Genomic DNA, 22,860 nt, shown 5'->3' with positions numbered 1-22,860 from the left:
ACCTCTGGCTGGATGTTAGGTGATGGGTCCTCTACTCTTGGTATACCCATAATACTGTGGTACAGGAACAGCCCACAAGTGTAGCTGTTGCTGAAATACTGTCACCATACCTCCAAGCTCCAACTGTCCATCTTTCTGCAGTTAAAGACACCCAAGTTGGAAAATATTACCTTCTGCTGTGTAGTGGACTGGTCAGCCCCTTATATGAGAGCCGACTGTGATGGGGACTTTAACGTTAACTGGGGACTTTATTTGGACCCAAACAACACTTGTAGTCTGTGCTTTTGTCATTAAATAAAGTTCAAGAGAATTAACACAGCACATAGCAAATATAAAATATACTTCTCACTCTCGCTCAATCAAAAGAATAAGTCAATAACACACCAACACATGGAGATCTTGTCCAAGTAACAGTCAGGTTTACTGTAAAGTTTACAGTGTCATAGAATCTCTGGTAATGCATACAGTGCACAGCCAATTCCTGTCTTGGTGTTCTATATACTGCATTTACATCTTTTCCATTCCGCCCACTACGACCTGGAGGAATCTGGAGACGAAGATATGTTCTCTTTATACTCCTCTTTTGTTAGGAGGGGTATATAATCTGAGCTCTTTTTATAGAATAATCTGTAATCTCTGAAAAATGATAAATTTACAGTGCAATAGACGTCGGTGATAAAACTCTTCACTGTGGGCAACGCCGTGTGCTATAAGGTTCACTGTAGTTACAGTGGAATAAAACCTCCCCTTTAAGGATATAACTTTAAATCTGAATAAAATAACATCTACCCAAACCAGCAGAAGGATGAGACCCTCAAGTGTCAAGATTAGTTACAGCGCGTGTTCTTCCTGCATCTAGGGTGTGTCTCTATTGGTGGAGATTTCTTAACAGCAGAACAGTGTCTCAACCTGTTTCCTCTTGCTCGGGGATACTGGGGGTTGTTTGTTTGGGTCTTTTTGCTTTTACATGGAGATATAATGAACATAATCAATATCATTATCATTACTATAAAAAAAAAAAGCAGCAGAGCAGGTTGACCTCGTGGGGTGGAGCTTTCCTCCATTTCCATGGAAACAGCACCTCTGGTTGTAGGTTCTAAATCCAATAAGACACACATCACAATATATCTGCTCTCTCTAGAGCCTGTAGAAGTGCATGGAAGTGCAGCATTGTTGAGATGCCTGCTACAGCGCTCAAAAGCAGCCTTTTGCTGGATAGTCAAGGTGTGGGTTGTGGGTTTGTTTGTGTGAGTGTGTGTACATTATTTTATTTATTTATTTATCTTTTTTTTTTTTTTTTTTGCATGATTCTCCTTCAGCTTTGTGATTAAAAAAGTCTGTTTTTATGTGTGTTTGTCCTGCATAAGTCCAGGTCTCTCTCTATCTCTCTCTCTCTCTCTCTCTCTTTCTCTCTCTCTCTCTCTCTCTCTCTGAGGAGGAGGAGGAGGAGGCTGGACAGCATCAGGGTCTCAGGGTGAGGTGGTCAGCAGTACAGTCGTCAGACTGGTCAGGATGCTGGACAGCAGCAGGCTCAGGCTCAGCTCTACTGTAGCAACACCGGCATGGCTGCAGAACTTGCCCTCGGTTTTCCCCCCGTCACAGCGGGACTGCTGACACAACACACCTTTAAAATCAGGAGTGCAGACACAGCGCTGGTTCTGAACGCACGTCCCTCCATTCTGACACACCAGCAGCTCCTCATCACACACGTTCACTAGAGAGACAGACAGATTCTGATTGTAAAATACACCAACACTGTGACAGAGATGTCCACTGACAGCTGTAAGAAACAGCAGCTCTGAGTTCCACCTGTTTATAACTCCCATTTGTACACTCTCAGACTCGAGGATTATTGCGCACGCACTCATATTTTCTTTATCATTCTTTGATCCTCAGAAGGGAAAACACACAAATACACATTCTCAATCACTTTGCTGTACTGTATTGCTGAAGGAGAGCTTCATGAACACGATGTGGAGGATGTCTCATTGCTGTCTCATTATTTATTCATGTCACTATCAATAATGTTTTTTTGATTATTGGTGTATAATAAAAACATGACACATCTATTAGTGCTTTTCCACTGCATGGGTATGGCTCTACACGGCTCGGCCCCGCACGCCTAAATCTTGTCGCATTTCCACTGGCAGGGCACTCCCACGAAACGTCATTAACATCGATAAATCACACCTCTTACAGCAATCGCCGTCTTTGAAAACCACAACAACGGTGCCGGTAAAGTAAGGCGCTGTTTACACACTGTGTATTCGCATGTTGTTTTCATTTTTTTGGACTAATTGCACATTTGACTTTCACTGGAAATTTTCGTCCGCCATTGGCACAAAGAGCATATAAACCTCTTCAAAACACCTCAAGGCAAGCTGCCATTTTAAGTCAGATAAAAATAAATGTGAAAGCTGCGGTAACTTAAGAGCTTTTACAAATGGCGGTTTCTGTTGGATTTGAATGGGCTATGCATTTCATGGTGATTGACATGGCTCTGGCCAGTCAGTGCTCTGCACGGTTTATACATCACCATGGACCGAATGCCGCATTTTGCGGGGTGAAAAACACACCTTATATAATCAGCTTTGTAAGTCTTGAATGTCTGAATGCTTCTGTGAGCTCCGTATACCGTTAGAAAGCGCAGATCCTGCCGTTTCTAAAAATAGCACTCTCATCGCGGTGCTGTGAAGCCTCTGGGAGTAATCCAGTGTGAAAAACCACCTAAAAATCAAGGGGCTCCTTCAAAATTTTTGTCTTATGTCCTTGTCAAGAAAGATTCTAACGATATTCGCTATAATCAGAAAAAAAGACGCTGCAAAGGGACAAGAAAGACGGTGTTTACTTTCAGTTTCGTTTTGACTCACATAACGTCAACCCACTGTCTCTGGGCAGAAAAATATGAGTCATCAGCAAAAACATATTCTTATTATTGATTTATAATTTTTCAAGGTTTTTGTAGGTTTCACATCAAATAACACTGCATTAGATCAACAAATATAAACTAAAAAGCTTAAATAATTCTTTATTTTGTGTTTTCTAAATAAACAAGTATTATTTCATCATTTTTTAAAAAGATTATTATAATAATAATAATAATTGTAAATATTATCAGCATCTGAGAAAACTGCCAAAGTACCAAAATGTTTTTTATTTGTTGGGATATTGTCCATATTTGCCCTGAACTAAATTCCTGGAGCTTAGAATATCAAGAAAAATATGTCCGTCTGATGCTACAAATTTATTTTGTCACAGTAATATGACATGTAATAAATTAGCATCAAAAATGCTTATGTTTTCAACTAACAGACACCTCACACTAACAATCTGTGTGAAGATATCCGATGTGGAAATATGATTTCAAGGATGTACATTGAGAAATATGAAAAAAAAAAAAGCAGGCGCTAAGTAAAATTTTGGTCAAAACATGACAAATTTGTAGAAAAATTGATTTATCGGTCAGCATGAAAACCTCAAGTGATTACATATTTGAGTAGCAAAGGTTCTTTAGAAAATAAAACAACATATTGAATATGGCTATGTCACATAATTACTGATTAAATGCAACTGAAAGAGGCACTGACAAAAAACGGAATAGCAAAATAGCTATATATATATAGCTCCATCAAGTTAAGTACTGTTGGAACTCCATAGCAAGCTGGGACAGAAAACCTACACAGTTCCAGGTACCAGGCACCAGATTTGGCCAGTGGAAAAGCAAAAGAATCGTGCTGAGTAGAGTAGGGTCATGTAGGTTCCATGCAGTGGAAAAGTCCCATAAAATAAGGGAATCTCTATAACCGGGGTTGTAATGACACTTACAAACCGGTGGCTTGAATATAAGTGTAAACTAAGATATCCTGACCATTCTCCCCATGTCTGCTTTATGCATGGTCTCTCCATCTGCAGGTCAGTGTGTTTTTGTTTTGTTTTGTTTTGTTTTGTTTGTGTGTGTGTGTCTGTGGTTTATGTCAGTCAGAACTTTTGGGAGGTGTGTGTGAGGTGGATGACGTCCAGCAGGTTGCAGACCACCACACTTAGCACACAAGGTAAATGTCATTAAAAAGCAATAAAGAGTCACTGCCTGCTGCAACTGTTAACCAAAGCAGGATCTGCATCATTTACTTGTCCTCAGACTGCCTCACACTGAAAGTGTATGAAATAAGCAGTGTGTCTGTGTGCTCCTCCTTGGATCACCACCTTAACATGGTGGAGGGGTTTGCGTGCCTGCCTGAGCCTAGGAGCTATGTTGTCGTGGGCAATAGCCCCTGGTAGGGTCTCCCAAGGCAAAATGGTCCTAGGTGATGTGCCAAAATGAAGAGTGATCCATAAAGACAAGGATGAATAAGTCAAGAACATGGACACAGCCTCCCTTGCCCAGAGTATGGTTACCACGGCCTTACCCCTTGAGCCAGGCCTGGGGGAGGGGCTCCTTGGCGATCACCTGGTGGCCAGACTTTCACTCATGGGGTCTGGCTGGGCTTAGCCCGAAGGAGTTACATGGGTCCACTCTCCCATGGGCCCACCACCTGTGGGAGAGGTAGTAATCCGGGTCTGGTGCATTGTGGATCGGGTGGCATTCGGGGTCGGGGGCCCCGGTGTTCTGATCCTCGGTTACTGAAACTGGCTTTTGGAATATGGTACATAACCTCTCTGGTGGGAAAAGAGCCTGAGCTGTTGCGCGAGGTTGAGGTACCGGCTAGATATAGTTGGGCTCACCTCAACACACAGTATGGGCTCTGTAACTAATCTCCTTGAGAAGGGCTGGATGCTCTTTCACTCCGGAGTTGCCCAGGGTGAGAGGCGTAAGGCAGTATTGGGCTTACTCATAGCCCCCCGGCTTAGCGCCTGTACGTTGGGGTTTACCCCAATGGACGAGAGGGTAATTTCCCTGCGCCTTCGGGTTGGCTCTGACTGTTGTTTGTGCTTATGCACCGAACAGCAGTTCAGAGTACCATGCCTTCTTGGGGACCCTAGAGGGGGTGCTGGAGAACACGCTGATCTGAACCCGTGTGGTGTTCAGTTATTGGATTTCTGTGCCCATCACAGTTTGTCCATTACGAACACCATGTTCGAGCATAAGGGTGTCCACAAGTACACCTAGCATCAGGATAACCTAGGCCGCATTTCGATGATCGACTTTATAGTTGTATAAAAGTTCTGGACACTCGGGTGAAGAGAGGCGCTGAGCTGTCAACTGATCACCACCTTGTGGTGAGTTTGATCAGATGGCGGGGGAGGATGCCGGACAGACCTGGCAGGCCCAAACGTATGTTGAGGGTTTGCTGGGAATGTTTGGCAGAGGAACCTGTCAGAAAGATCTTCAACTCCCACATCCGGCAGAGCTTCAACTGCATTCTGGGGGAGGCTGGTGACATTGAGTCTGAGTGGGCCATATTCTGGACCTCCATTGTTGAAGTGGCTGAACGGAGTTGTGGCTGCAAGGTTGTCAGTGCCTGTCAGGGTGGCAATCCCCGCACTAGGTGGTGGACACCCCGGGTGAGGGAGGCTGTCAAGCTGAAGAAAGAGTCCTATCAAGCCTGGTTGGCTCAGGGGACTCCGGAGGCAGCCGACAGGTACAGAGGAGTATAACACTGTATATGGTGGGGGTGGGGAACTGTTGACCTCGACTGGGGATGTCATTAGGCGGTGGAAGGAATACTTCGATGATCTTCTCAATCCCACCAGCACGTCTTCCGCAGAGGAAGCAGAGTTGGGGGACCCTGTGGGGGGCTCGTCTATCACTGGGGCTGATGTGGCCGAGGCGGTAGGGCCCCGGGGGTGGATGAAGTTCGCCCTGGGTTCCTCAAGGCTCTGGATGTTGTGGGGCTGTCCTGGCTGACACATCTTTGCAACATCGCGTGGACATCGGGGGCAGTGCCTCTGGACTGGCAGACTGGGGTGGTGGTTCCCCTTTTTAAAAAGGGGGATCGGAGGGTTCCAACTATAGGGGGATCACACTCCTCAGCCTCCCTGGTAAGGTCTATGCGGGGGCAGTGAAGAAGAGGGTCCGACCGATAGTTGAACTTCGGATCCAGGAGGAACAATGCAGATTCCGCCCCCGGTCGTGGAACACAGGACCAGCTCTTTACCCTTGCTAGGATCCTGGAGGGTGCATGGGAGTTTGCCCAACCAGACACATGTGTTTTGTGGATCTGGAGAAGGCATTCGACCGTGTCCCTTGGGGTATTCTGTGGGGGGTGCTCGGGGAGTATGGGGTACTGGGCTCTTTGCTACGAGCCATCCAGTCCCTGTATAAACAGAGCAGGAGTCTGGTTCCTATGGCTGGCAGTGAGTCCGACTGGTTTCCAGTTGGAGTTGGACTCTGTCAGGGCTGCCCGTTGTCACCGGTTCTGTTCATAATTTTTAATTTCTTGGCGTAGCCAAGTGGTGGAGGGTATCCGGTTTGGTGGTCTCAGGATTCCATGTCTGCTTTTTGCGGATGGTGTGGTCTTGTTGGCTTCATTGAGCCGGGATCTCCAGCTCTTGCTGGACCAGTTTGCAGCTGAGTGTGAAGCGGTAGGGATGAGGATCAGCACCTCCAAGTCCGAGTCCATGGTACTCAGTCGGAAAAGGGTGGAGTGCTCTCTCCAGGTTAGACGTGAGATCCTGCCTCAAGTGGAGGAGTTTAAATACCTTGGGGTCTTGTTCACGAGTAAGGGAAATATGGAGCGTGAGATTGATAGGTGGATCGGTGCAGCGTCAGCAGTAATGCGGGCTCTGTACCGGTCCGTTGTGGTGAAGAGAGAGCTGAGCAGAAAAGCAAAGCTCTCAATTTACCGTTCAGTCTACGTCCCAACCCTCACCTATGGTCACGAGCTTTGGGTAGAAAGAACGAGATCACAGGTACAAGCGGCTGAAATGAGTTTTCTCCGCAGGGTGTCTGGACTCTCCCTTAAAGACAGGGTTAGGAGCTCAGACATCCGGGAGAGACTTGGAGTGGAGCCGCTGCTCCTCCACGTCGAGAGGAGCCAGTTGAGGTGGTTCGGGTATCTGGTTCAGATGCCTCCTGGACGCCTTCCTGGTGATGTTCCTGGGCATGTCCAACGGGGAGGAGGCCCCGGGGTAGACCAAGAACACACCAATCAGAAAAGGCCTGTTAAGGGTACAGTGCAGTAACAGAAAAGACAAAAGTAAATGGATGGCAAAACATATTCCCATATTCCCACTCAAGTTTCTGAGAGACAGGGCATGAGTAAAGTAGTCCTCACATTTCGTTTGGGCCACAGTCTCCCACTCTGGGCCTGTCTCATGCGGAAGATGGATCACAGGGAAAGTGCACAGGTAGGAGTTCTTTAAGCAGCAGGGGATAGACTACAAATGGGATCATTAACCTACAAACAAAGCATCCCATAAATAAAGGCTTCCCACACCAGTCCGAGCCAAGCAGAGCTGAGACGCTTACTGCCTGCACATGCTACCATGACCTGGATTTTCCTTTAAGGTGTCAATAAATAAGCACTGTAGCCAGGGCCTAAGATGAATATCCCCTTTGGAAAATTAGTCACACACCCAGTCACACATGCACATCTGTGGACAGTTTCACACAGTCTGTTTACACACATACACCTGTGGACAATTTCACACACTCACCCTGTCACTCTCTCTCTCTCTCTCTCTCTCTCTCTCTCTCTCTCACACAGACTCTCTCTCTCACACACACACACGCACATACACGAGTAGACTCACAAACTCGTCACTCACACCCTCACATGGCAGTCACTCTCCCTTTACTTATTTTAACAAAAAATAAAAATAAATAAAATTAACCTGTTAAATGAAATTTTACAATATCTGGTTATTTTGCTGCAGAGGATTTTAACATAACTGCATCTGTCTGACTTTGTGTGTGTGTGTGTGTGTGTGTGTGTGTGTGTCCTACTTACAGAAGCAGCCCTGTTTCCAGTAGTAACCCGGCAAACACTCATCACACTTGGCTCCTGTGGTACCTTCTTTACATTGACAGAACCCAGTACCGTTACAGCGATCATGAAGTGACCCCATCTGGTTACAGCCACACTCTGAGAGAGAGAGAGAGAGAGAGAGAGAGAGAGAGAGAGAGAGAGAGAGGTTTTCATGTTTAAGAATCTTCAAAATATGTCATTATTTACAGTTAATTATTAGTTAACAGAAAGCCATTTGATCTCTATACAGCTACAAATCGTACAGAAGCCATACACCACTTCCACGCCCATGAAGTGAGAATGGATCCCACATAAATGCATTTAGATCTGTTTATCTGATGTGGATTATTATAATGCAACACCAGGGAGGGTCCCACTTGTGTTCTTTACACACTAGCTAACTGCCGAGTCTGTAGTGTATAGTTACTTAACTGCCAAACCCATACAACTAAGACTAGATCTGCATCCTAATTATGTACTACACACTAATACTTTACAGTGTATACTATCAAGTAATCTTAATAATATGCATTCGGCAGGCTCGTACACAATGTTTTAACATACTACACTGTTCCTTACAAAGGACATGATGAATAGTTGCTATGACAACACATATCAGACAAAGTTGCAACATTAGATGCGTTTTAATACAAGGGCTGCATTCTTTGAAAGATTCAGTCTACGGAGGCCAAACCGAAATGGGACAGTCTACACTATTCCAGGTTTCCCTTTTGGCTGCAGTTACTGTCATTAAACACCACTCCTGTTTGCTCCTGACATCACCTGCACTTTAAATGCGGAGTCTGAACCTTTAATTTCATTATATGTGCCCATTTATTTAAGCTGGAGATGAAAGTGTTTTATTATAGTTTATTTCACTGAAAAGAGTCGGGTTATTTAAATTCTAAAAAGTTAATTTAGACCGTATTTTTAAATGCTGGTTACAGTTTTATTTTTTATTTTATTGTGAAAAAAATCATAATCATAAAAAAAATCAAACTGATACTTCCCTTTTGACTTAATGCTGTTATAACACCTTTGTGGTTTTATATGCTTGTTTTAGGTTATTTTTATAGTAATAATTTTTTTCACAAAAACCCAATGATGACAGTAGATTCTGGAGTAGTTTTATTGAAATGTATATAACTGTCATTCTCTTAATGGCAATATTTAATACAAACAGATATCATTTAAGTCAGTTATCATGAGTATTTGAGTATTGAGTAAATTTGAGTATTTTCCTTTTTTATATACGTGTCATAATAATTTGATGATATGTAAGATATGTTTAAAACACAGTTTGCTTCTCTGCTGATGTTGCAAAATTCTGAAATCCCATGGCTCATTGCATGGCATATCTTGGCTGGTGAAGGATAGCCCTGTTGCATCCTTCCTTTCTTGAGAAAAGAAAGCATTTGTCGGCCGCATATTCGGCCGCTTCAAAAATGGAACAGACAAGTCGCAACACATTCAGCCTACATCTGCATCCTTTGAAGGATGCATTTTAATATCTGCTGCTCCAAAATCTTCACATTTTTTGCCAGGCTGCCATTGCAAATAAGAAGTTGTTCTTATTGACTTGCCTGGTGAAATAAAGGTAAAACAATATATATCTCCCTCCATACTGCGTAATGCACAGTGTAGGTCATTAAAGAATGGTTCCTGCACTAAAATAGTGCATTGAATGTCGGATAATAAAACCATTTATGCAAAATATACCCAGTAAATGACGAACGTCCTTGGGATGTTCACCAGCGTCCCTATTTCAGTACCCTTGTAATGTTCACTGAAGTATGTTTCTAGGACTTTTAAATGGACATCTGCAACACATCCTATTCTAGAACTAATTGAATATTCCCAAAGAGCCGTTCCTGGAACATCTCTTGGGTAATGTTATTTTATTACTTTTAGAGAACATTTGAGGACATCCGGGTGTGGTCCCCTGAAGGTCACTTATCACAGTGCATAACAACCAGATGATTTTTATATTCTAGGTGTATTCCAATCATTTTACCAGGATTATACAGGGAATTCGGACTGCACAGGAGGTTAACAGTTAAGTCTATTAATCAGCGTCATTTCACTGGGGTTTAAAACAATACATATAAACAAAATACATATAAATAAATGTCATGAATTGTCCTGTTTAGTGTACTCCTGCTTTGCTTTTGTTTCCTTTTTTGACATGTGCTAAAGGAGCACATGGCTTTTTGTTTTGTGCTTGGCTCCTCCCTTTTCTCTAGCTTAGCCCCACCTTGGTCCTTAGATCCAGCCTTTCATCATTGTCTCCACCTGGGTCTCTTTGTGTCTCTGCCCTCTTGTCTCCCCTCCCAGGTGTTCCTTGTCTGTGCTATAGTTTATAAATTTATAAGCTCTGTCATGAGTCTCAGTGTTTGTCCACCAGAGACCACATGCCAGGTCGCTGTCCAAGTAGCTCTCTTTGTTTAGGTTTAGCTCGCTGTGTTTAGTTTAGCATTCTGGGTCTCTGTTTAGGTTTTGTCAGGTAATTTCTGAGTGTTTGTTCAGACCTGTGTCTAGTGTTTTGCTATAAAGTTTCACATTCTGTTTATTAGTTGTTTGTAGTTGGTTTGTTTGTTTCCTCCTGTGTCCTTTTCCAGTTATAAATACCTTCCTTGTGTTTACCTCTGTCTCTCCGAGTACTTATCTTAACAACAAAACAAACTTGTGGCATGTCTATTAAATCACTGCATGTGTGCTTTGGGTTTGTGCGCTGTGTTCTTTATTTGGGAGTGGGCAATGGGACGGCCGGGTTTACGTTACATTACATTCAATGGGTAGGGGGTATACATGTGTAAAACCAGACGTTATAAAAAATTAATAAATACACAATCTATAAAGAAATTTTGTAGAGGACATATTAGTCTCAATTAATGAAGCTTCACGTACCTCTGTCTAACATTTACTGCACTTCCTAGCTGTAGGAGTATTAGACTTATAATTGTGAAGTGCACAGTAAAGGGAGTAGGGCACTATCTGGAACAGAACCAAAATTCCCCAGACAAGTTCCTCTTTTTCTGTTTCCTGTTGGATTGTGGGACAATAGAGTCCATCATTACCATCGGACAATAAAATCAACTGGATCTAAGGATTTTTGTAGTATGTTCAACTTTCATGCTTGTACATACAGGTACATCTCAATAAATTATAATATAATTAAAAAGTTAATTTATTTCAGTAATTCAATTCAAAAATTGAAACTCATATAAACAGAGTGATCTATTTTAAGCATTTATTTCTTTTAAATGTTGATGATTATAGTTTACAACCAATGAAAACCCAAAAGATTTTGGTCTGGTTCAGGAGACTACACAATCATGGGAATACTGGTGACTTGACAGATTTTCAGACGGCAGTTATTGGCACCCTCCTGCTGTGTCCAAGCATATTAATGGAAAGTTGAGTGGAAGGAAAAAGCGTGGTAGAAAAAGCTGCTTGATTGGCCAGCAAACTCGCCTGACCTATAACTCACAGAGAATCTATGGGGCACTGTCAAGAGGAAGATGAGTGACACCAGACCCAACAATGCAGTCAAGCTGAAGCTAGCTATCAACATGGGTTTCCATAAAACCTCAGCAGTGCCACAGGGTGATCCTCCATTCCACACCGCATTGATGCAGTAATTTATGCAAAAGGAGCCCAGACCAAGTACTGAGTGCATATACATTACCTACTTTTCAGTAGGACAACATATCTGTATTATTATCTTTTATTGGTCTTATATAATATTCTAATTTTCTGAGATAATGACTTTTGGGTCTTTCTGTAAGACACAATCTTCAACATTAAAAGAAACAAACACTTGAAATAGATCACTCTGTTTGTAATGTATATACATGAATTCTATATAATATGAATTTTACTTTTGTAATTGAATTGCTGAAATAAATTAACTTTTTTGATGAAATTCTAATCGATTGAGATGCACTTGTATTTAGAATGTAGTTAGAATAGGTATCAATTGCACAATTGAGGCACACCTTCCTGTCTTAATGTGTAGTGCACTATTGGGCTGTGATGGGTCCCACTTTCTCTGGAGCTTTATTGATGTTTGAACTCCAGGTTTGAAAAGTGGTTGATTTCTTTACACTTCCTTGTGCAAGTGGATTATCTTCTCTCGTTGTGAAGGGAGGGACATCTGCTGTTTGAGCTGGAAATGAAATAAACACCTGCTGTTTCCTGACCGCTGACCATTCATGCACCTTCCCTCCGTTCACTTTCACATCCTCCTCCTCTGTTCTGGGTTCAGTGTGACTCTACTGCAGCCACCCAGTCCACTCACTTGGGAGAGTTAGCATTTTAGCTCCTTCAGCTCCTCTGAACTCTGAGCCCACTGGCTGTTTGCCTGCCTGTGGTGGTCAATATTCCTCACCTTGGACAGCACTGGGCAGTAAAACAAGCATGCCTTGTTTGCGATCATTGGAAGTAAATATGAAGAGATGGGCTCTGTGTTCTGATCATTGGAAGTAAATATGAAGAGATGGGCTCTGTGTTCTGGCACCAGGTGTGACTCCAGACTCAAGGTGAAAGTGAACGGCATTCCTCGGTTCTATTGGAGCGTTCTCCCTGTTGGATCCAGACCACTCTGGAGCTCTGGCTTTGGAAGTGTACCAGGAGAGTGGTGCCCAGGGCTTATGATTGAAGACTGTCCTGTTACTGCTGGTCAAGCCAAGTGTTTACCTTTAGCCACTCTACTTCTCCAGGTGAATAGACAAACAAAGACTGTGCCTGAGGGTCTGTACTGAGGGCTTTGCAGATTTCAGAGAGTTGCCATACGGTTACTGCAATATCCCCTTACTTTCCTTCTTTCCCTATGCCTCTCTAAGCTCCCATCCTTTCCACTGCCTCATGTACCAGTCATCTGTGGCTGTGTTGTGTTGGAGCTGGGGGCTCCAGGCTTTCCAGGCTGCTGCTGTTACTTGGCCAGAAGATCTCTTTGATGATGCACGCTGACAGTGAGCTTTGCTCATCACTGCTGTCTACAGAGTTCATACAGCAGAAACAAGCTCGCTTTAATATGCTCCTGCTCTTTCTAACTCTCTCTCTCTTTTCCTTGAGGCATGCTCATCATCATCTTGAATTCTTATTCTCTAGCAAAATACATGGCGCTGAAACTTCAACAGAGTCAGATATTCAAGGCCTCCTCATGCGGCTCTGGACCTCAGGTTTGTATCCTTGCCCTGTGTGATTCTATTGAGATTCAGGAAGCGTTCTACTGACTGCAGGGGCCAGAAAATGTTTGGTCACTGCACCTCTCTATTCTGTCGCCTCCTCCCTCACTCGCTCTGAACAAACAGAGTCACTCTAAACAGCACAGAGAACAGAAAGGCGAAAATAGGGATCGGCCCATAAGGCAGCCATTCTGACTAGGGCCTGTGAAGGCCAGAGCACATTGACTGAACGAAGACGAACAGACGCAAACAAACATGAATGCCTTAGTTCTGTGGTGAAGGACTTCCAAAAAGGAGTTAGAACCAAGTGCAGGTTTAACCCTTTGGGGTCTAAGGACATTTTCTCAATTTTCTTAAAATCGCCTTTAAAGTACTTGTATTATAATATATTGCCCACATGTTTTATATCAAAATGTTCAGAACAATCTCAGCTCTCTCAAGCATTTACCTTTAGCCACTCTACCTCTCAATCTACTTCTTTTATGAAGAGATAATCTGTCTCTAACCCTGAAAAACTTTAATCTGATTTTAGAAAATCTTTATATTTCTTGTGAAAACATCCCTTTACTCATGTGTATGAATAGTTTTGGTGATTGAAATAGTTTTATCAGAGTCTTAAAAACAAGCGAATCCACCAGTTAGACACAGAGAGAGGCAGAAGAGGCAAAATGGCTGACACAGGAAACATGTGACCAGTTCTAAAATTCAGGTGAGCGCGACCTCTGTTGGTGTGGAGGATTATTGGCAGTAGATGTGACAAGCTTGTGTCTGTTGACAGGTGGACGTTGTGTTTTTTAGTGTCTGTTGAAGTTCTATGTTTACGGATGCTTTAAAATCATGCTGACCAATAAAGGCTCCCTTCTTATTGTTACAGGCCAAACAAATGAGCAGGACGATGGCAGCTGAACAGCTCTCCTTGTTTGTAGAAGAACACAAAAGGTTAAAGAACAAGCAACACGCTGACTACTAAAAGAAAAAAAAAAGAAAATATAGCTTTATTGAGAGGAGCAACACGCAGAAGCAGAGCCTCAATCAGTTACTGAAAGATGACATATCATGGATGAGAAATCTGTCTCTGCCATTTTGGCAGTCAACTGTGGCCAGGGTTGTACTGGAACTATTAAAAATGGAGCATTTCCTTATACCAGTAAAAAAAAATACAATTGTGTTGTGTGTAAGATTGCAGTAGTCTGACAATGACAAAATTAATGACTAGGGAAGATTTCAAATCTTATAAATGCTTTGTTATTTTCTGCCTTATCCTTAGGGCTGTAAGAAGTTCATTCATTCATTCATTATCTGTAACCACTTATCCAGTTCAGGGTTGCGGTGGGTCCAGAGCCTACCTGGAATCATTGGGCACAAGGCAGGAATACACCCTGGAGGGGCGCCAGTCCTTCACAGGGCAACACAGACACACAGATACACACCTACAGACACTTTTTGAGTCACCAATCCACCTACCAACATATTTTTTTGGACTGTGGGAGGAAACCGGAGCACCCAGAGGAAACCCATGCGGACATGGGGAGAACACATCAACTCCTCACAGACAGTCACCCAGAGCAGGAATCGAACCCACAACCTCCAGGTCCTGGAGCTGTGTGACTGCGACACTACCTGCTGCGCCGCTGCGCCACCCTCTGTAAGAAGTTAATATGCGGAATTATACCAAAAGAATCTAGAATATTTTCTGGTTTACTTTTGTACTCTGCCAAACGTTGAGTTGTTTCACAGAAGTGCCCAAACATATCTGCGGATGACTGGTGTGAATTCACGTTTTCACTACAGACAAGGGCAGCACACATGATTCCACTTGTTTAAGCAGTCAGTCTCTGCCTTCAAAAAACTTTAGACAACAGGACAAACCTTTGTCCTGGAGGCACACTGCTCTGCATGTTTAAAGATTTCCGCTGTCCTAACACATCACATTCAACTAATCAGTAAATGAACAAATTTTTACAGAGTTGCAGTGAGTTTGTGTTAAAGCAGGGACACCACTAGAATGTGCAGAGTAGGGTGTCTCTAGGACCAGGGTTGAGAAACACTGTCACACACACAGACACACACATATATACACATGAGTTGTGCTCACCGACACACACACTTTCGTCGTCCAGCTCAGCAGATATGTTCCTGTAGTAGCCCATGCGGCAGTGCTGGCAGTTCTGACCTCGAGTGTTGTGTTTGCAGCTCACACAGGTGACAATGTTCAGGTAGTCGATGTAGCTGCAGCGGTTTGAGTGACCATAACACTCACAGTCTGAGAGAGAGAGAGAGAGAGAGAGAGAGAGAGAGAGAGAGAGAGAGAGAGAGAGATCAAATAGATGTTTCATTTTCATTTAAAGGAAGAGAGTGACAGAGGAGGAAAAGACAACATGAAAGAGGAAAGTTAAAGGGAAGGGAACAATAATGAGCTGTGTGTGTGTGTGTGTGTGTGTGTGTGTGTGTGAGAGAGAGAGAGAGAGAGAGAGAGAGAGATTGTTGGAATTATAGTGATTCCCCCTCTGAATTGATGGAATCCTTCCCCTTTCCCTACACTTTTGTGAATCGAGAGCGTTGATTGGTGGATGTGATCAGCTGATGGAAGTAAATCTCTAATTGCAGCTACTGTATTGACCAGAGCGGAGTGGAAGTCACTTTCGTGTAGCCTCTGCTGGAGTCCCTCAGGGATAAGATGCTCGATATTAAAAGAGCCTAAATGTGTGTAGAAGGTGAAAGAAAGTGTGTTTGTGTGAAGGTTTCTCTGAAGGTGAAGCACACTCAAACCCACACTCATACCCATATTCACACACATTTTCACGCTCACATCCACACCCACACCTGTGCCCAAAACCACACCCACACTTAACCCCACAATCTTACCTGTAGTCACACCCACACCTGTACCCTAACCCATACCCACATTTAACCCCACACTCATACCATACTCACTCCCATACCTGTACCCACACCCACCCTCATAGCCTCAACCATAACTGTACCCACACCCATATCCAAACTCACACTCATACCTGATCCCACACTCATTTAAACTCCTGTACCCATATTCACACCCACACCCACATCCCATTCCCATACCCACCCCTGTACCCAAACCCTGACAGGATACATTCACATTAATACCCACCTCCACACCTATACCCACAACCATAACCAAGTTGTGCCCACACTCACACCCATACCCTACACACACTCAGACCTGCATACACACTCGTATCTACATCCACACCCACTAACCATACTCACACCTATACCAATATCTAGATCCATACCCACACTGTAGCCACACTCACACCTATATCCACATCCATACCCATACTCACACCGGTACCTACACTTGTACCCGTATACACATCCATACAGCTAGTCAGTACTTGCACCTGTTACCAGACCCATACCCACACACACAACCATAATCACAGCCACCCCATATACACATTCACATCTGTACACACCCACACCCATGCCTACACGTGCATTCATACTCACACCCATGCATATTTTGGTCAGCTCAGTGTTTATCTCTGGATGTGGGAGAGATTTTCCACTGGAGAAAAACTTTAGTCCTTAATTAGTTTAATCGTCAGAACTGTGTGTGTGTGTGTGAGTGTGTATGTGTATGAGGGTTTGTGTGAAATATTTATGTGCTGTTCTAGAAGGAGGATTTGGTAAAGGGCCTATCTCAGCACACACTAACAGGAGAGGTTATTAAATATAAATTACTAAACACACACGCACACACATACATGCACATGCACACACACAGACACACACAAACTCACACACACATGTTGTCACCTTTAAGCATGCACTTTTATGTGTGCACCTACATCTGTTCACACTCAGAACTACACACACACAGGAATGAGAGATCAGGGACAAGGAAGAAAGGAAATACAGAATTAGAATGTCAGATGATAAACACAGTCTTTAATGTAGAGGCTTCATTATCCATTAAGAGGATAGACCTGAGTAAGTATTCACTTTAACCAACTCACTGACACTCTGTTCTTTAGCCATCCATCTAAGCATCCATTCATTGGCCAAGTGCAATGCAGAAGAGTGGGCCTTGGGTCAGGTGATTCGTGGAAAGCTTTGAGGAGGGCCACATCACCACAGAGAAGGCAAATGATGACTAGATTTACTCGCAATCAGGAAGAGGAGGCATGGTGTACAACAGCAGCCTCACAGGCAAAACAAGGCCAGTGGCTTCACTGGGAGAATCTAGAGAAGCAGAATATTACTTGGCAAGAATTGTGGGCGATGGAGGCAAGTCGTATTAAGTTTTTGGACAATGGGTCTGGGTATCCAGCTGTAGATTATGTACAGGGGTTGGCATGCTGAAGAATATTCTATCAGCTTGAAAGGTTAATGTGTGACAGGGGAAGTATACATGGAGACATAATCAGGTGCTAAGGGTTTTAGCATGTTTGTTGGACAGCAAACGCTTAAAGGTAAATGCATTGATGAGTGGCTGTACTAATAAAGTGATTAGGTTTGTGCATGAGGGGGAATGTATTTGAGAGCATGCACATCTATAAATAGAAGGGGTGAAGCACATGACAGGACATAGGTAAAAAACTGCAGGTCCCAGAGTGTATTGCATTAACTACAATGAGGCCAGCTATGGTGCTATACTCTGAAAGTACACGGATAGTTTATTTCATAGAGTTAACAGTTCCATTTGACGATGCAGTAGACAAAGCATTTGAAAGGAGCAAGGTGAAATATGCAGACTTGGTGGCTGAGGTGAGGGAACATGTGGCAGGCACATGTAAGACCAGTGGAGATACATGTTAGAGGATTTGTAGCCAAATTGGCCACATCCCTGCTTGTGCAGTATGGCATCATGGGCTGGAAAATAAGGGCAGCTGTGAAGGAGTTATCAGAAACAGCTGAAAGGTCTAGTCAGTGGTTATGGATAAGAAGAGCACAGACTTGTTGGGGAAATGCACTGAAGATGTGCTGTTGTGGTGGTTGGTGATGTAGCACGTAATGGTCACATGGATCTGGTGTCACTGAGCATGAATTAATAGTGCAAGTGGGGCCAGATAAAGCCCTACTCACCAGGAAGGCCAGTGACGATTTATGATTGTTGATGCTTGAGGGTAAGGTAGGACTATAAAGCTAGCTTGGAGGGGGGTGGGTCTGGGATGCCATACTACACTGTTGAGCCTTCTGGAGGTGTCATTGGCTTAATTCAGCGAATGTTAAGGGTAGCTAGTTGATGATCAGATCATAAACACCCAAAGCAACCTTAGGGCGTAGCTGTAGGATTGGAACAATTGTATGGCTGCCAGTAGGAAGAGGGTGGGGTGGGCCCTATGTGAAGCTCTAATGGATTGGGTATTTTACATCTTATCTTATCCTTCATCCAATATGAATAAGCATGGCTTTATCCTACACTCACCCATTTATGTATTTATCCATCCATACTTTTGTCTACTACTAGACATCTATGCATCCATCCATACATCAATGTTTTCATTTAAATGTACTCATCCACAATGCTGAAATCTATTTATCCTCACATCTACTGATCTATGCATCCATCCATCCATCTTTCCACTGTTCTCACCTTTAAAGTCGTCATATATGATCCCCTTTAGCCTCTGAGGCTGAGGTCCTCCAGACAGCAGAAACTTCAGCAGAACTTCAAAAACAGAGTTAATGGTTGTCAGACAGAAGCAGACACTCCCGACATCCTACTAACCCATGACTGCCAGCAGGGGACAGGCTTCAACCACATCAGGTATTTCTAACCAGAAACACTGCTGTCCATTTTGCCTTCTACCCCAAATGGCAAAATGATTCTGACTCTGGTCCCAAGTTCATGGCACACTCATGGCATACAGCATTTGAGCAGACTGCCCCACGATGAGCGACATAAACACTAGGCCAGGGCCACATGTTGCCAGAATAACTGTTTGGGCCATGTCAAGTTTGCCAGAGTCAGCGCAGCTATATCTTGGTCAGATCTGCTTTGGAGTGTGTGGCCAAATGGGTGTTTTTAATATGGTGACCCTCTTTGGTTCATGTCCAGTTTGTAGCACAGACAGTGGAAACCAGCTTGTTACGTTAAAGTAGGCTGACAATTATGGAAGCGTCTCTGTGTGGTGCCCATGTTGGATACAGAGACATGTATGAGGTTCTTCAAAACTATAAACCAGCTTTGACCAACTGTGCCCTATTCACTATATAGTGCACTATATTAGGGTTCTGCCATTTTGTAGTACTGTCTAAAAACCTAGTGGACAAATTTCAATGCATCAAACAATCCCACAATGTAATCCAAACCCATGTACACTGCTGGATAGCGGATACACACATTAAGTGCATTGTATAGTGAGTAACACATTCCAAGAGTTCAGGCCCATAACCAGGCTACAGAGCTCAACTACATTACCCTCAATCCTATAGCACTACTCTACAAGACTATTACACCCCAGTACTAATACTACACTACCTAGAGTGCACTGCGAATCTATCAGGCTGTTACCTTTATTATTCCTGTGGTCTGTCTTTTCCCGCTCTGTCTCAAAGAGGTTCTCTTGCTCTTCTCTTTCAGACCAGCTTCCATGCCATCTTCCATCTTCGGAATGCTGTCTCCGCCCTTCTGCTTCACCCTTCCCTCTGCCAGATTTCTCATAAGATCTACCGCCATGTCCCTCTCCTCCACCTCGGCCATGCCCCTCTTCTACACCACGTACATCTGCTCCACTTCTGCCATGTCCCTCTCCTCCACCTCTGCCATGTCCCTGTTCTCCACCATGTCCTTCTCCTCCACCTCTGCCATGTCCCTCACCTCCACCATGTCCTTCTCTTCCACCTCGGCCATGTCCTTCTACTCCAACATATACATCTCCTCCACCTCTGCCATGTCCCTGTTCTCCACCATGTCCTTCTCCTCCATCTCTGCCATGTCCCTCTCCTTCACCTCTGCCATGCCCCTCTTCTCCACCACGTACATCTGCTCCACTTCTGCCATGTCCCTCTCCTCCACCTCTGCCATGTCCCTGTTCTCCACCATGTCCTTCTCCTCCACCTCTGCCATGTCCCTCACCTCCACCATGTCCTTCTCTTCCACCTCGGCCATGTCCTTCTACTCCAACATATACATCTACTCCACCTCTGCCATGTCCCTGTTCTAAACCATGTCCTTCTCCTCCATCTCTGCCATGTCCCTCTCCTTCACCATGTCCTTCTCCTCCACCTCGGCCATGACCCTCTCCTCCACCATGTACATCTCCTCCACCTCTGCCATGTCCCTGTTCTCCACTATGTTCTTCTCCTCCTCCTCTGCCATGTCCCTCTCCTCCACCATGTTGTTCACCTCCACCACGGCCATGTCCTTCTCTTCCACTATATACATCTCCTCCACCTCTGCCATGTCCCTGTTCTCCACCATGTCTTTCTCCTGCACCTCTGCCATGTCCCTCTCCTCCAACATGTCGTTCACTTCCAACTCTGCCATGTCCTTCTCCTCCACCATATACATCTCCTCCAGCTCTGCCATGTCCCTGTTCTCCACCATGTCCTTCTCCTCCACCTCTGCCATGTCCCTCTCCTCCACCATGTGTATCTCCTCTACCTCTGCCATGTCCCTCTCCTTCACCATGTTGTTCACCTCCACCTCGGCCATGTCCTTCTCTTCCACTATATACATCTCCTCCACCTCTGCCATGTCCCTCTCCTCCAACATGTCGTTCATTTCCAACTCTGCCATGTCCTTCTCCTCCATCATATACATCTCCTCCACCTCTGCCATGTCCCTGTTCTCCACCATGTCCTTCTCCTCCACCTCTGCCATGTCCCTCTCCTCCACCATGTGTATCTCCTCTAACTCTGCCATGTCCCTGTCCTCCACCATGTACATCTCCTGCTCCAGTACCATGTCCTCCCTGAGCATATCCATCCCCTCCACTTTGTACATCTCCTCCACCTCTGTCATATCCTTCTCTTCCACCTCTGCCATGTCCTTCTTCTCCACTTCTGCCAATTCCCTCTATTCCTCCATGTCCCTCTCCTCCACCTTGTACATCTCCTCCACCATGTCCTTCTCCTCCACCATGTACATCTTCTCCACCTCTGCCATGTCCATGTGTTCCAACATGTCCCTCTCCTGCACTTCTGCCATGTCCTTCTACTCCATCTCTGCCATGTCCCTCTCCTACACCTCTGCCATGTCCCTCTCCTCCACCATGTAATCCTATTCCACCTCTGCCATGTCCCTCTCCTCCACCATGTACATCTCCTCCACCTCTGTCATGTCCTTCTCTTCCACCTCTGCCATGTCCTTCTCCTCTACCATGTACATCTTCTCCACCTCTGCCATGTCCATCTCTTCCAACATGTCCCTCTCCTACACCTCTGCTATGTCCTTCTCTTCCACCATGTCCCTCCCCTTTGTCTCTGCCATGTCCCTCTCCTCCACCTTTGTCATGTCCCTCTCCTCCACCATGTACATCTCCTCCAGTTTTGCCATGTCCTTCTCGTCCACCTCTGCCCCCATGTCCCTCTCCTCCAAAATACACTTGACTTCTGCTATGTCCCTCTCCTCCACCTCTGCCATGTCCTTCTCCTCCACTTCTGCCAATTCCCTCTCTTCCTCCATGTCCATCTCCTCCACCATGTCCTTCTCCTCCACCATGTACATCTACTTTGCCATGTACATCTTCTCCACCTCTGCCATGTCCATCTCTTCCAACATGTCCCTCTCCTACACCTCTGCTATGTCCTTCTCTTCCATCATGTCCCTCTCCTATGTCTCTGCCATGTCCCTCTCCTCCACCTCTGTCATGTCCCTGTTCTCCACCATGTATATCTCCTCCACCTCTGCCATGTCCTTCTTTTCCACCTCTGCCATGTCCATCTTTTTCACCATGTCCCTCTCCTCCAAAATGTACATCTTCTCCACCTCTGTTATGTCCCTCTCCTCCACCTCTGCCATGTCCTTCTCCTACATGCCCAATTGTTCCCTCAATTCCCTCTCTTCCTCCATGTCCATCTTTTCCATCATGTTCTTCTCCTCCACCATGTACAACTACTTTGCCATGTACATCTCCTTTGTCTCTGCCATTTTCTTCTCCTCCACCTCTGTCATGTCTCTCTCCTGCACCATGTCCCTCTCCTTCACCATATCCTTCTCCTCCACTTCTGTCATTTCCCTCTCTTCCACCATGTCCCTCTCCTACACCTCTGTCATGTCCCTCTCCTCCACCATGTCCTTCCCCTCCACCTCTGTCATGTCTTTCTCCTCCACCTCCTCCAATTCCCTCTCTTCCTCCATGTCCCTCTCCTCCACCATGTACATCTCCTCCACCTCTCCCATTTCCCTCTCCTCCACCATGTACATCTCCTCCAACTTTATGTCTCTCTCCTGCATCATGTCCCTCTCCTCCACCATGTTCCTCTCTTTCACCTCTGTCATGTCCTTCTGCTCCAACTTTGTCATTTCCCTCTCTTCCACCATGTCCTTCTGCTCCAACTTTGTCATTTCCCTCTCTTCCACCATGTCCTTCTCCTCCACCATGTACCTCTTCTCCACCTCTTCTATGAGCCTCTGTTGCTCCATGTCCCTCTCTTCCATCTCTGCCATACACTTCTCCTCCACCTCTGCCATGTACTTCTCTTCCACTATGTCCCTCTGCTCTACCATGTACACCTCCTTCACCATGTCCTTCTTCTCCACCATGTACATCTACTCTGCCATGTTCCTCTCCTCCATGTACGTCTTCTCTGTCATGTCCCTCTCTTCCAAC

At 44.7% G+C, this 22,860-nt stretch overlaps 1 protein-coding gene across 1 annotated transcript in view; it reads right to left on the bottom strand.

Annotated features, from left to right (window-relative positions):
- Positions 1-1,364: 1,364 nt before the first annotated feature.
- ntng2b (netrin g2b) overlaps positions 1,365-22,860 on the bottom strand; it is an 83,916-nt gene continuing 62,420 nt past the window's right edge. The window contains exons 6-8 of the mRNA XM_066645564.1: positions 15,192-15,359; positions 7,890-8,024; positions 1,365-1,714 (exon numbers count right to left, since the gene is read on the bottom strand). Coding sequence (XP_066501661.1) covers positions 1,470-1,714; positions 7,890-8,024; positions 15,192-15,359 — 548 coding nt within the window. The 3' untranslated portion in view covers positions 1,365-1,469. The remainder of the gene's footprint in view (positions 1,715-7,889; positions 8,025-15,191; positions 15,360-22,860) is intronic.

The sequence above is a fragment of the Hoplias malabaricus genome, chromosome 15 (assembly GCF_029633855.1).
Source record: "Hoplias malabaricus isolate fHopMal1 chromosome 15, fHopMal1.hap1, whole genome shotgun sequence".
Lineage (NCBI taxonomy): Eukaryota > Metazoa > Chordata > Actinopteri > Characiformes > Erythrinidae > Hoplias > Hoplias malabaricus.
Note: the sequence above shows the minus strand (reverse complement) of the source record. Positions and strands in the feature narration are given on the sequence as shown.